General features: G+C 40.4%; 1 protein-coding gene across 1 annotated transcript in view; it reads left to right on the top strand.

The window, feature by feature from the left end:
* The window catches only part of LOC118422312 (androglobin-like), an 85,852-nt gene that overhangs the window by 50,884 nt on the left and 20,540 nt on the right, over window positions 1-14,428 (top strand). Inside the window, exons 11-18 of the mRNA XM_035829831.1 lie at window positions 2,627-2,739; window positions 3,558-3,735; window positions 4,397-4,487; window positions 5,260-5,413; window positions 12,101-12,220; window positions 12,467-12,572; window positions 13,212-13,380; window positions 14,080-14,167. Coding sequence (XP_035685724.1) covers window positions 2,627-2,739; window positions 3,558-3,735; window positions 4,397-4,487; window positions 5,260-5,413; window positions 12,101-12,220; window positions 12,467-12,572; window positions 13,212-13,380; window positions 14,080-14,167 — 1,019 coding nt within the window. The remainder of the gene's footprint in view (window positions 1-2,626; window positions 2,740-3,557; window positions 3,736-4,396; window positions 4,488-5,259; window positions 5,414-12,100; window positions 12,221-12,466; window positions 12,573-13,211; window positions 13,381-14,079; window positions 14,168-14,428) is intronic.

The following is a 14,428-nucleotide window of genomic DNA, read 5'->3' as shown; positions in this document are numbered from 1 at the left end:
AGTGAAAAGTCATTGAAGCACATTCTAAAGCTGGGCTAAAACAAGATTGATGGAAGAAATATGGTAAGCTATCAATTCAAAATTGAGAACTTTTAGTTCCCTTGGCATGAAGTAAACTGTTTAAAAAGTGCATCAAGCAAACAACAACAAAGTACATGAAGTACAAGCATGAGGATGGTAAATTTCAAAATCAAAACCATTCTTTTGTCTTGTCAAAACTGTAATTTCTTCATTCTGTAAATTTACAAGGGGCATCCGCACCACTTGCAACAATTCTTGACCTTTCCAGAGCATCATAATGAGAAAACAAAGAAAAAATCTGTAGGGTTTCCCAGTCCACCTGGTCTATAGACCATGCTTGTGTGTTGGTAGTGTGTTGTGCCGGGGGCTTGTCCGTCGGATTGGCGTGCCGTGTGCTGATTGGCTGGCGTGCAGGATGCTGCATGCTGATTGGCTGGCATGCACGACTCACCTGACTCACCCTGCGGAGTGCCGTGGCTCTGGCGTGTGGAAGTCTCACTCACAGGAGCACTTTTAATGCACTAAACAAACGTAATTCAAATAGTCCATGGGCCAGAACAGGAGACATACATGTATCTGTACCATCTGAGGTGGCAAATTCTCCTTGTGATTTTTGAGAAGTATAAGGCATGTGGTATACATTTTGATGTGATAGCCATTTTGATTTGGTAGCTTTGTACCTGCTACCAGCTTTCAAGTGATTGAGCAATTTTATGCTTTAAACAAGGGAGAGGGGCAGAAAAGTCAAACATCAAATTGATGTTTTTCAATTAAAGTTTATTGGCTGGTTTAACCTGCTAAAAGGATTGTAAGATATCTATTGATTTTTGATATCTACTTAAAAAATCAGATGGTACAGATATATGAAATTTGTGATTCTGAATCTTGGACTAAAGTACATTCAGGCTTTGGTGTACACAACTACACATGATAAACAGAGGCTGCACAACCCATGTGTTCAACGTCCTTTTGGAAACTTTGGGAAAGGGGCGAAATGGCAGGTGGAAGATGCCACTGAGAAACTTTGCTGTGGTATTGTGTTGCGTAACAGTTAGGGTGTTTGGGATAGAACCCAGAGGTCCTGGGTTGGAATCCCCTGACATGCGACTGATGTTGTGCCCTTTGGGAAGGCACCTCACACTTCTTTCCTCCCTTCACCCAGGTGCAAAAAAGGGTACCTGAGTTTGTTTGGGGGGGGGGGGGTAAAAGGCAATGGGAGGAGAGAGTTGGGCTCTGCCTCCCAATGCCCTGCCCTGGACACAGTGAATAACAACCCACTGCCCCTGCAGCCTAAAAAAGGCTATGGGACTACCTTTGCCATTTTTAAAAACTTCAATTCACATGAAAGACAAAGGAAGATTAAGGGATTAAAATTTAGCTCATTTGGTAGCTGATATTGACATCACACCAAAGCCTATGTATATATAACACTAGTTCACCTTTATCCGTGAAGGAACCTATATCCACTGTATGATTTTAAAATGGTATTTATGAATATTAAGTTGACAGATGTTGGTTTCAGACTGCAATATTTTTCAAAATATAGCAGTACGAAACCACATCTGTTGACTTGATATTCTTGAATACCCTTTTTTAAAATTGGATACAATGGATATAGGTTACCTCATGGATAAAGGTGAACTAGAGTTACATTTTCTTAATCATTTTGTTGGCTGCTATTGTGCTGCACTAATAAAGTAATGAAGCTTCAGTTGGGAGAGAGACTTACAAAGTTAACGTATGTATTTTTTCTGTGGTCTTACTTCTAATGTCTAACAATTGAGGAAAAATAGGGACTGTAAGCCTTTTGATTGGGTTTTAACATGTACTGAATTCTAAGGGTTTGGTGCTGCTATTTGTATATTCCAAGCAGTTTACATGGAATTGGAATCTGGTTATGGCGTACTGCTTGGTGGTTATTGAACTTGGGGTGGCTATGGAGGACTTCACAACTGGTCCTAAGATAGTCTGTAAACTGAAGCATTTATCATGAAAGCTTTATTGGCATTTTATCCACATCACAGTATCAGTTGGGGATATTTTTTTTCAAGTAAAGGCAACAATTTCAGTGATTCATTTAAATTGTTTTCTAATAGAGTTCAGGTTATACTATATATGCTATTTATATTGTGTGCTCGTACACAAACAGTTGTGACACTTTATACTTAAGAAAGTCACTTAACAAAGTTTATGAGCATATTGGATACTTTTAAACATGTAACTTTTTATGTTGTAGTTCCCGTTATCTCTTCCTGAAATGAGCACTTCCAATTTGATAACTTACAGTGCTAGGAATTACCTCTATCGCCCACACTTAGATGATAAGTGACAAGGGTTAATGCCAGTTCACCTTTATCCGCATCGTAACCTGTATCCCTCGTTTTTAAAAACAGTGTATTTATCATATCAAGTTAAGATGGTGGTTTTAAACTGCAATAGTTTCAAAATACTGTACTGCAGTTTGAAACCACTTCCATTGACTTTATATCCCTAAATACCTTGTTTGTTAAAACAAAGGATACAGATATTAACCAGCAGATAAAGATAAACTAGCATTGCCTGTCATATCATTACATGTTGTATAACTGCACTGTGGCTGTTTCAGATGCCAATGCACAGGCCTCAGGGCCAGTTGTGCCTGAGAAACCAGAGATCCTGGTGTTTGTGACATACACACATCCGCCCAAGGTGCCACGTGTCTCTGCACTGGGGGAAATGGTCAGTACCTACATTATACATTATACTTGTACACACACACAAACACACAGAAACACACACACACACTCACACACATGCAAACACACACACACCCAAGGTGCCAAGGGTCACTGCACTGGGGGAAATGGTTAGTACCTACATGTACATCACAATTGTATGTGTGTGTTTGTGAGTTGTTGTTTGTGACGTACACACATCTACCCAAGGTGCCACGGGTCTCTGCACTGGGAGAAATGGTCAGTTCCTACATGTACATCATACATGTATAGACACACATCCAAACACATGTACACACCTGTCCATTCTAGTGAACACTATCCACTCACAGGCAGACACACCTGTCCTTGGTGCTGAACACCATCCACACACACACACAAACATACCTGTCCCTGGTGCTGAACACCATCCACACACACACCTGTCCTTGGTGCTGAACACCATCCATACACAGGTAAACACACCTGTCCCTGGTCCTGAACACCATCCACACACATGAACAGACAAACACACTTGTCCATTCATATATAGGCAGACATACCTGTCCTTGGTGCTGAACAGCACATGCATACAGGCATGTATGCATGCACTCGTACACGCACACACACACACGCACTTGCCCTATGTGCAGAGGTACTGTATATTTATCACATCTCCCAATTTATACCAGAAAGGAACCACTTCAAATAATCCATACAGCCTATATATGAATTAGTATAATAATTGTACTCAGTCAGTGTATTGATAACTACACTCTATGGTCATAGAATAAAACCAGAATCCATCTTGTTTGTGGAATAAATTAATCTTTTGCCCCTCAGGCGGATGCGTCGGAGAAGCTACGCCAGTCTGGCCTGTCTCACATCCACCCCCACCCCCTGCTGCTGACCCAGACCCGATCCTGCCCCCTGGTCGCACCCCCTCCTCCTGTTGTCGTGCCTAAATGGAAAACCATCCGGCAGAAGAAGAAGAAATCCCTGCCGACAGACGAACCACAAGGTGTGTACCATATTTCATTGAATTGCCTAAAACTTTTTAAATGTAGATGTACAGGGCTTAGATGTGATGAGTTGTTAGCTGAAAAATCAAAGACAGATTGAGCATGAGAAGAAATCTCTGCCAATAGACAACCCCCAAGGTGTGAAAAGTGTTGCGTTTTGCTTGGTTGATTTAATGGATGATAAACAATGTACTCTAGATCTCTTATCTATAGATGTTTTAACTATGTAATAGATTTTTCATTCAATGTTTGAATGTTTTGAAGTTACTGTGTTATTTTTCAGAGAGTTTGTTTGAAAGAACATTTTCATACAAAATGTACTCTTGAGCTCTAATGTCTTTCAAGGTTTTGAATGTAGGAAATGTGCACCATAGTTTTAGGACATTATAATGTAATGTCTCATTTCACAATTTTGTGTACAGTAAGAACAGCATAAATCAGTGCATTTGCAGTTGCTTTCCAATTTTAATGGCTTTAGACTTCAGCTTTTTTTACTGTAGAATTCAGAGATTTCAAACATTCCAGAGATTTTTGTCAAGTCTGGCAATTCCAGAGTATTCCAGATTGTACTGATGATGATAACTTAATGTTATTTTAAGTAAATCTAGACTTTTTCCCCAACATGTAAAATGATGACATTGTGTTTTATTATATCTTCAGAACCACAAGAGAAGAAACCAGAGCAGTTCATCGAAGTCTGTTCCCCCTACATCAACTACAAAGTCAGCCCAATCCCCATCCCCAGTGATACGTGAGTATGATAAAGACTTTGACTGCTACTGTACCGGCCACCATGTTTCTGATATTCACATCTGAAGACAAATTTATGGGGTAGAATTCCCAGCTAAAGACTATCTTACTTGATACTGTACCTCACTTTCAAAATTAATGGTGTGCATTACTGATTAGATGTTTCCCTAAGTTCCAATTAAAACAAAAACTTTTAAAATCTTTTTTTTTTTATCATCAGCTTCAAAGAACTACTTGTAGACTGATGACGTTTGTTGCATGTAAAGGCCTCTTCACATGAGAAGCGGAATGAGCCGGAATGCCATCAGAATGGCTATTCTTTGTATATTCCTGGGTATTCATAGTGCCTTCTAGAAATTCTCCAACTGCCAGCTGATGCGAACTTATCAATGACCTGGCTAAATGTCCTCAGCTGACATTTTCTTCAATTGTTCATTTACATCAGCCACCGTCCCAAGCCCATGTTGTGAAGGGGATACACCCACCCAAACACTGCAATCCCTATCTCTTCTTCGGAGTTGGCATAACAGCTTTATTTCTTGTGGCCATCTGATGTCAATAACTTGGCTAAATATCCTGACACTTTCTTTCATTGTCTATTGCTTGTTTACTTCAGCCACTGCTAGGAGAGGAGATACCTGGCCCAGCACTGTGTTTCCTATCTCTTCTTCAGAGTTGGCTTAATGGCTTCATTACTTGTGGCCAACTGGTGTGAACATTTCTCTCATTTTCTTTCATTAATGATTTAAATTTGTATTGTTTGTTTACTTCAGCCACCGTCCCAAGTCCATGCTCCGTAGAGGCGACACCCGCCCCAGCACCGCCAGCATGCCGGAGGTGAACGAGGACGATGAAAATGCTCCAGACAAACCGGAGCAGGCAGTAATGAAGGAACAGGAACCTCCTAAACCTGAGCCAGAACCAGAGGTATGTACTGGGCAGAAATATCAAATATTGTATGTGAACTAACAATAGTTTCAAATACAGGGCATGCAGGGTCTTTCCCCATGCTTTCTGTCAATGGAATTACTATTACAGATATTACTTTGAGACATAATTAAGGAAAATCCATTTAATTTTAGTGACAAGCCTGAGAGCACACCACTATTCTTCCTGGGCTTTTCGACAGACAATGTCCATATATCACTTTTACCTAGTTTTACGTACAGTTTTGACAGGAAGAAATCAAATGGCTAATGCTTTCTTACTACTGATTTAAAGTTCCTCACATAGTTTTATCGTATCACAGTGTCTAATGTACAGGATTGTAGTGGCATTGTTCGTCTGATGCCTGTGCAGTTGGTTGGAGTTTGTTGGCTTGGTAATCCGGCAGCACAGCCACTGTAGCTTAATAGATTTTGGCTTTGAAAGCCTCTTTCACTCAAGTATGCTGGTAATGTTACCAGCAGGATCAGGATCAGTGATTTTATCATTAAGGATATTAACAGCTTAGCCTTTTCTGATTGATTGATTGGGATTGAAATAAGCCTAACGGTCCAAAAATAAACCCATAATTTTAGCATAACGCAAGTTTGCACTAGCTAGAACCTTGCTGTTCACTACCAAAAATGATTTTTTCTTATTTTGCTTACCCCATGGACAATTCTTATATGAAGAAAAATAGTATTGCAGGAAGAAAATTGAGAATAAAATTCAAGCAAAACGAGAAACCACAATTTTTTTTCAGACATTTAAGCAAAATCTTCTTATTTTTTCTTATGATGCAAGAAAAAAATTCTACAAATTCTTGTTTTTTTTCTAACCAGATTCAACTCTTAAGAAATACAAGAATTTTTTTCTTCCTGGAAGATACATTTCCTGTCAGGAAGCAAAACAAGATAAACAAGAAAAAGCATTTTAAGAAATACAAGAAAACAAATCTCAAATTTTCTCAAAAAAACTTGACAAGCTTGGGGACAGAATAATTTTCTTCCTGGAAGAAAAAATTTCTGTGAGGAAGCAAAACAAGATAAACAAGAAAAAGCATTTTTGGTAGTGTTGTCAGTGATAGCCTGCTGGGGAGTGGACTGCTCCTGCACAGATGGGTTCATGGCTGAGGTGGTGGATCCCAGGTGCTTATGTGGTTCTCGCTCACTCACTCACTCGTCCCATAGCTCAGGGGCAGTAAGGCTGTTCACTAGTGACTTCCAGCTCTGGCGATCTTCCAGTGTATCTGTAGCGGTCAAGATTTAGTAGCCGATATTCAGGGCTCGAAGTTAACTATGTCCCGATGTCCCGGGGCCACTAAAATTTAGGCCGGGACAACTGGAAAATCTTTTTGGGACACTTTTGGGACAATAGGAAAATAATCAACGAATCAACATCAGAATGTCCGATCTCCCCGCGGCAGGCTTTTAGCTAGCAATGCGTACAGCCGCACAATGTACGGCCTTCGCTAAAAAAATCGCAAAATGTACGCCCTGTTTTTTGGATATACTGTACGCCTTTGGTACGCCCTTATTTTCCCCCGGAAACTTCGCTCAAAGTTCAAAATTCGCCGATTCCGGGCGCACCAAGCCGCCATTTTGGGTGATTTTACCTCAAGTCTCGCGCAATCTCGCACTCACTCACATCTCGCGAATCGCGAGAGTCGCACCCCATTGGCCATTTCGGCGTGACGTGGCGCGCCCAGGCACCATTATGGACCGATCCCGAAGCCCCGCCCCCTGTTCGATCATGTTCTATTTCGAACACCTCCGTCAAAAACAGCGCTTGTCAGACAGAACTGGCCGCCGCCGCTGTATAGCTGATAATAACGACTGACTTCGGTTTATCTCTTTGGACCCTGAAATCCTCTCAGGCCGGGCCGAAAAAAATGCCCTGACTTCTTTGTTGAAGGCTACATCCACTGGGCACAGTCTTTTGAGGAGGGGGCTGATAAAGTTGAAGTAAGGGCGTTATAATTTCAATCAAAGCAAAAGCGGGAGGCACCGCATATCATTACCTTGTTGGTGGGCATGAGTGTACGGTTTCTGACATACGGTCGATGCACGTGAAAACCAGGGTACATCTATTTGTGACTGGGTTTCTACTGCGTTTGTTGCATGCATAACAGCTGCATTAATGCTCATGATAAAAGCGAAATCAAGAAGAGAGCAGCTCAGGTACTCATGGAGAGGGAGCTTGTATTACGCACCAACTAATGCGACACTTCTACAAAGTCTGCCAGTGCAGAGTTCCAGATCTTATAAAACCCTTGATCTACACGTGCATCCTGCCCACCATCAATGTAATGCTATGCAGTGGCTCTCGCTACCACAATACCTATACTCGGTGGGTGTAGCCTTTGACAAAGAATAGCATACCATTTTTCTTTGGCCATTCCTGTTCAACTGGGGCTATTTTTGACGGAGGTGTTCGAAATAGAATAGGGGGTTCCATCTTGTTCTATTTGTTCGATATGACGTTCGATTGGGATCGGTCCATTGGTGGAATATCTGATATCCCCGCTGTTTTCGCGGGAAAAATCACGCAGGAAAGTGTAAAAACTTTGATTTGTTTACAAAAACTCGTCGAATGCCTGAAGTCATTGGTGATAAGTACATGTATAGGATTGTTTTGGAGGTTTTTTTTGCTTGTTTGTCGGTGGAAAGTTGGAAAAAACAACAGCTAATGTGACGATGACATACTGGGGAGGGGGGCGGTGTCGGCACTGAATTCGTAGAAAATGTTGAACGGAGGTCACGGATTTTTTCACGGTAACTTGAGATATTACTTTTGTTGCAGTCTTTATTTTCAAAATATTGATAAATGGATGTTGTTTGTTGAGAAAATTTCGCTTAATTTGCCCTTGGAACACATCTTTTCTGCTATATATTTTCGATTAAAATTTTCTTTTCTGTACTATGTAAAGTTAAAACGCTGATGTTACAGGCTACAAGTAACTTTTCAGTGCATTTATTTTCAGCTATGTTCTTAACAGAGTAGATACACAAATTAAAGAAATATAAGATGTACCTGGCAGTCCTGGCTACACTTTCTCCTCTGTTGGTTTGCAGATTTTCTTGTAGACTTCTTTAGCTTGCTGTTTTTATATATGTAACAGTCAAGTTTCACCTTGGTTTCACCTTTAGCAGTAAGGTTAATTTACTCTCCCTGATTGTATGTATTAACTCATGAAACATTATATTGTAAGGAATCAGTGTTATATTACTTGAAAATTACCTCATGTATTCTTTAAGCCATACCCACCTCAAATCAAGAACATACACCTCCCATTCTCAGGACAAAAGTAGTGTTGCAGCAAAGACAAAAATTTGGCTATATTCTACTTCAAAATGCAGGAAATAGCATTTCAGAGGCTTTAAATTTCAAAATTTTGGGACAGTCCATCCTCACTTCGGGACAGTTGAAATTTATTTTTGGGACAATGCTTTGAGTTTGAGAGTAGGGACAAAAGTTAACTTTGAGGCCTGCGATATTATTGAATGATCTTTATTTGCATGTTCCTGCCCATGCGGGCTAAATGCAGCAAATCCCATGATGGGATATACTAATTATAAAGACTAAGTACTATAACATGTAGTATTACAATTGAATAAACAATACATGTGCAACTAAGCTATCACTATATCTAGCGTTTACATGACTCTTCCCTTTTCTTAAAACATGTGTATACGAACTCACAGAGTTTGTGTTGTACAAAGTTGTCTGTGGTTGTCATTATATGTACAAACAGGTTGTCGTTGGTTAACTCTTTACATGGTGTATCTACTACATTCAGAGCACTGATAAAAGAGTTGCGCATGTCATTGTATAAAGGACACTCTAATATAAAATGGACTTCATTCTCTATACGGTTGGAGTTACAAAGTGTACAGAGTCTATTATTCGGAGGAGTCTGGTTGTATCTTCCCACTTCAATTTGTAGGGGATGGTCACTGATTCTTAATCTAGCCATGGCTCGGCGATGGTTGAAATTCTGAATATTAAGGTACTGTTCTCTTTCGTAGGTATGTTTGATTTTTCTATATGTTCTTAGTTTGTTTCCTTGGTTTCCGGTCTTACCACTGGAGTTCAGCCCTGAGTAAAAGTTTTGAAGGTAAATGTCCTTCAGTCTTTGCTTCACCTCCGACTGAATTGATGGTATATCTCGACCGTTGTTTAACAATAGGTATGCATAACCCGACTCCTCCAAAATCTTACTTACATTAGATAGCCAGCATGGTATATTGCGTCTGTGTAGGTCTTGTTGTACAAGAAATGCTTCATATTGTATGCTATTTGTCGGTACTTCTCTAGTTAATCTTCTATTGTTGGGGAATAAGCCGGCGTTTTGGAAAGCTGCTGCTGGCAGTTCTGGTGTGTTTGCAGACTCTTCCATGTACTACTTCTAAGACTACTAGTAGTCTTAGAAGTTTTTTTAAAAGCTCTCCCTTTGGAAGGCTGCTGCCGACAGTGCTGGTCTGTTCCCCTGCCTGCCACATATTTACCATCAGCTGGTTCTGGTGCATATGGGTGAGACTGGACTGTCACAGAGCCCAGTAAAGTTACTGTTCTTCTTGCGGGCTGAAATACAGCAGGCTGGGTTTGTACAGGAGCTGGTGCTGGTTTTCCCCTGTATTTTCCTACAACTTGTGTCAAAAAAGTCTCATGACTAAGTAACTCTTCTATTACCCACTTCATTTCTTGTTCTGCTTTATCACAGGCAGCTGACAGTTCATTGAAGTCTGCCACAAATCTTCCCAATTCATTGTATATGCTCTCCAAGTTCATTCTGTGGTTCTGTTCAGCTTCAGACAATAGGAGGTCTTTTCTCTCTGTGAGTTCCTGCACCATTTGGTTGTAAGCCTGAACAATCCTGTTCTTTGTCTCTTGTGTCTGTTCATTCAGGGTTTTCTCTTGTTCTTTCAGGCCTCTGATGCAGTTGCAGTAACTTTCCGCAATGTTTCTCCCCTCATTGATCAATGCCTGGACTGTAGATCTGCTTTCCTGTGCAGCCTTTTTGATGGTTGTTGTACCGTGGCCATTATGAGTCTCCTCTAAACACTGTTCACAAACTGGTGTCTGGCATGGCTTGCAGTACAGTTTGAGCACCTCTGTGGGGTGAAAACTGCACCTGTTTCCAGATTGAGGTTGTTCACTCGTTTCCCCTAACAGTGTAACTTGCTGTAGTCTCCCGCACAAACTTGTAACCAAGTGATTGTCTGGTAATCCATTGACCCCATGTGGTGGCAGCCTGACCTGCTGACGACAGATTGGGCACTGGAAGATCCTTCCCCTCCCTGCATGGTCCTGTAGACAGTCCTGACAGAAGGTGTGCATACAGGGCAGCACCTTGGGCCTGGTGAACAGCTCCAGGCAGATGCTGCAGGACAGTTCGTCACGGAATTGTGTCCCCAAACTTGACGGTGCAGCCGCCATGATTTTGCTTACTGCTGATGTGGCAGCCCCACCCCAAGCCAAAGTACAGATTACAACATGTTTGCTTAAGGGCTGGTCCAATCATATTAGTCAAGGTAGACGATGGTATTATTTGCTGATATCACTTGCTAGATTGTCCACAATAATACATTAGAAAGAAATTACCCATTTGGCTTAAAACGATAAAAGTGTATTTGATTTTTTATTGAAATGATAAAATTTCATGATATGTCCAGTTTTCTTTTCAAACACAACAACCAAATGCATCTGTTCATATGTTAGTACATGTACTTATTTTTCGTTATCTGGAATTTTTGGTAGTTGTGATTATATAACACTAGTTATACTTGTTGTCAAAACTTTGTATTCTAAAGCAATAAAAGAGCTACAATATTTTTTAGAAGACTTAATTAATGCTAAATGTGCAATAAGCATTGACGTAGTACATGAACCTCCCATTCACTGGAGATGGTTTAGTCTACCTGTTTAATCATTGACAAGTGACCAAACAACTCTGCAAAGGAGTCATGTGCTTGTTTGCTCAATGCAGAACTAATGATAAGTTAACTAATGTATGTAAATGCAGAAATGTTTGCCGTGGTTTTGTGTTCTCGGTTTTTGAGTGGCCAATTCACCACAAACTTAAAACCAGCGCAAATATTTTTCCATGGCAGTATGTGAGTACAGTAGATGGCGCTAACGTGAACTCAAAACCACTGCAAACACTCCATTTTCCCGCTACCCTGAATTTAAATCCCAGCAAACTTAAATGCATTAACTTTTTACAGTATGGTTGTCGGAGGTTTCTACCACAAATAGCTTCTGCCAGTTAATCTTTATGATTGTAAAATTCACATAACAGCTACAGCTTCTGTTATGACTAAACAGTCCTATTCTATAATGACAGTCTTTGTTAGCTGATTTAGTTCTATTATAAAGTTCTCTTCTGCTATACCAAGAACGACAATAAAAAAATTGTTCAAGCTTTCATAATCCAAAAAATCAGCCTCCTCCAGAAATATTTTACATAAGTCCTTGTACTAATTTCTGTGAAAAATATTTTTGCATGGCCTTCTGCAAGACCCAAAAAATGGTATCATCCAAAGATTGGAGTTGACCAGTTGAATATTTGGTTAAGTCCAATTCTTGTGTTGGAAATTACTGTAACTTTATTCAGAACAACTTCTACCAACGCTGAATAGTGATTAACTTTCGAGTTAATTTTTTCATTTGTATGTTTTGTTGAAACAGAAGCCTGCCCCTGCGCCTGCCAAACCTGAACCTTCACCAGCAGAGAAGAAGGGAGGGAAAGAGAAGGAAAAAGAGAAGAGGCCGCTGAGTCGCGCATCAAGTAACCTGAATAAAGAGGAGGTGAGACAGACAATGACTTAGAGACATTAAGTTGATCTGTTTAGTGATGATCAGTGACCAGTGTTTCCTCTCTGTAGAAAATATTGGTCACTGTGGATGTGTAAGATTAGGCCCAAATTCACCTAGTTTCCAATTCAAAGTAACCAGTTTTTCCAACATGTTTCTTCTCTATTTCTTGAATTTTTAAGGCAGGTTTTTCTCTTTGGCAACCCAGATGATTTTCTTCTATTTCTCATTCTCACCCAGGATGCCAAGAGTCGTAAAGGAAGTGCGTCAACCTCCAAGTCTAAGGAGGCAGAGAAGGACAAAGCCTTGAGTGCCAGCTCTGGGAGTAAGGCAGGCAAGGCAAAAGGTAGGATATTAGAAGGCCTGGTTATGATACATTCTTCTCACAATTACAATCACACACACACTATACATTTTGTTAACATATTCTGTTAGACTGTTAGACTTCCTAGTGTCGTTTGCTATCATGATGAAAACAGTAACTGATAGATATTATTATCAATTAAGATCAAAGTAACTGTTACTGCAACTGATAGACAGAATCGTCATTGCACAACAATTGTACAGGGTACAAAGTATGTCATCTATTTGTATATAACTACTGTAGTTCCACAAGACTAAATCTAGTACCTAATACAGTAAATGCAAAAATGTTCGCGGTGGTTTTATATTCGCGGCTTTCGCAGTGGCCACTTCACCGCGAATTTAAAACCACCGCGAACATTTTTCCAGGGCATTAAGATACTACAGTGCATGGTGCTACCGCGACATTAAAACCACCGCGAAAAGTCTTTTTTCCCGCTACCGCGAAATTAAATCCCTGCGAACTTAAATGCATTTTACAGTTAGTATACAAGAGTGTCAACTGTGAAGTAAGGGATGAGAATGGGCTCATTTGATAATCATTTGAAATCATTCGAAAACTTTCTGACGTCTAGACATTCTTCCTACTGATATATGAAATAACAAACCTGTCTGTCCCCAGATGAGAAGACGGAGGACACCACAGTGTTTGACTCAGAGGTTGCTAACGGCGACACGGCTGAGGGAGAAGGGGAGGATGGCCCGCCCGTGGAGGAGTCTCCGGCTCAGGACCAGCCTCCGCCACTCAAGGACGCATGGATGGACTTTGATGACTTCTGCAAATGCTTCAAGTAAGGGTCTTATTAAAGAGGAAAATATTAAATTCTTAAGGTGCACTCTCACCGCACTTGTGTCAAGCTTGTGTCACTGCAGGGTTCGGTCACTGTGTCACTGTTTTGGTATTTTCCCCGATTGTTTTATAATTGAGATATTGTGTAATACGTAAAAGTATGACCCAGAAGATGACAAATTACACAAACAGTAAGAAAATTTGTTCTTTATCTCTGAAACTCAATTAATATCTTTCGAACCCCACAGTGACACAAGCTTGACGCAAGTGCAGTGAGAGGGCACTTTTAGTAAGAACAGAAACATTCCATATACATATTCATAGGGTTGCGGAGAAAATGATAAAAGAATAAGGGAGCAAATGCTTCAAATAAATGCCAGATTTGCATTTAGATAATGTTTTCAGGCATGATTCTGCAAACCTCACAGCACTGCTTGTGGGGCGAAGACACAAATTTGTATTCTTCACCAACTCACTTGGGGTTGGAAAGTCTACGATATTCTAGGTGCATTGAATCAGTCTTGTACAAATTGCAAATACTGTTCAAAAGTCATACTTAATTTAGTACTAACTACATACGGTATTACATATTGAAGCAATTCCTTCTAATATCACAGCTTTCCATGATTATAGCTTTCTGTATGCTAAAATTTTACTGCTACAGTTACTGTAATACATTTCTTATGACATTTTTCCACAGAACTCTGTACCTGTTCCACAAGCCCAACACGTACCTGTGTAACCGCACGGTAACCGACATCAAGGTGGGTCAAGGGTCAGATATAAAGGTGCGTAGTGTGGTGAAGGTCGTGCTCCTGTGTGTGTGTTTTGTTTGATGGTTGGTTTGTTTGCGAAATATCACTATCTAGTCATGGGTTTGTATACACTTCACTGTTACGGTCCCTGCCCAGGACAATTCTACTAAGCCCTTTCTGTGTGTCACAGTTGTGATTTTTGCTGTTTGTCTGTTCTGCTGTCACAACACCAGTCACTTTCAAACAATCTTTAGAGTTTCAAAGGGACCATTGTTTGAAGCTGCTTGTTTTAAC

Source organism: Branchiostoma floridae, chromosome 9, assembly GCF_000003815.2.
Source record: "Branchiostoma floridae strain S238N-H82 chromosome 9, Bfl_VNyyK, whole genome shotgun sequence".
Lineage (NCBI taxonomy): Eukaryota > Metazoa > Chordata > Leptocardii > Amphioxiformes > Branchiostomatidae > Branchiostoma > Branchiostoma floridae.
Note: the sequence above shows the minus strand (reverse complement) of the source record. Positions and strands in the feature narration are given on the sequence as shown.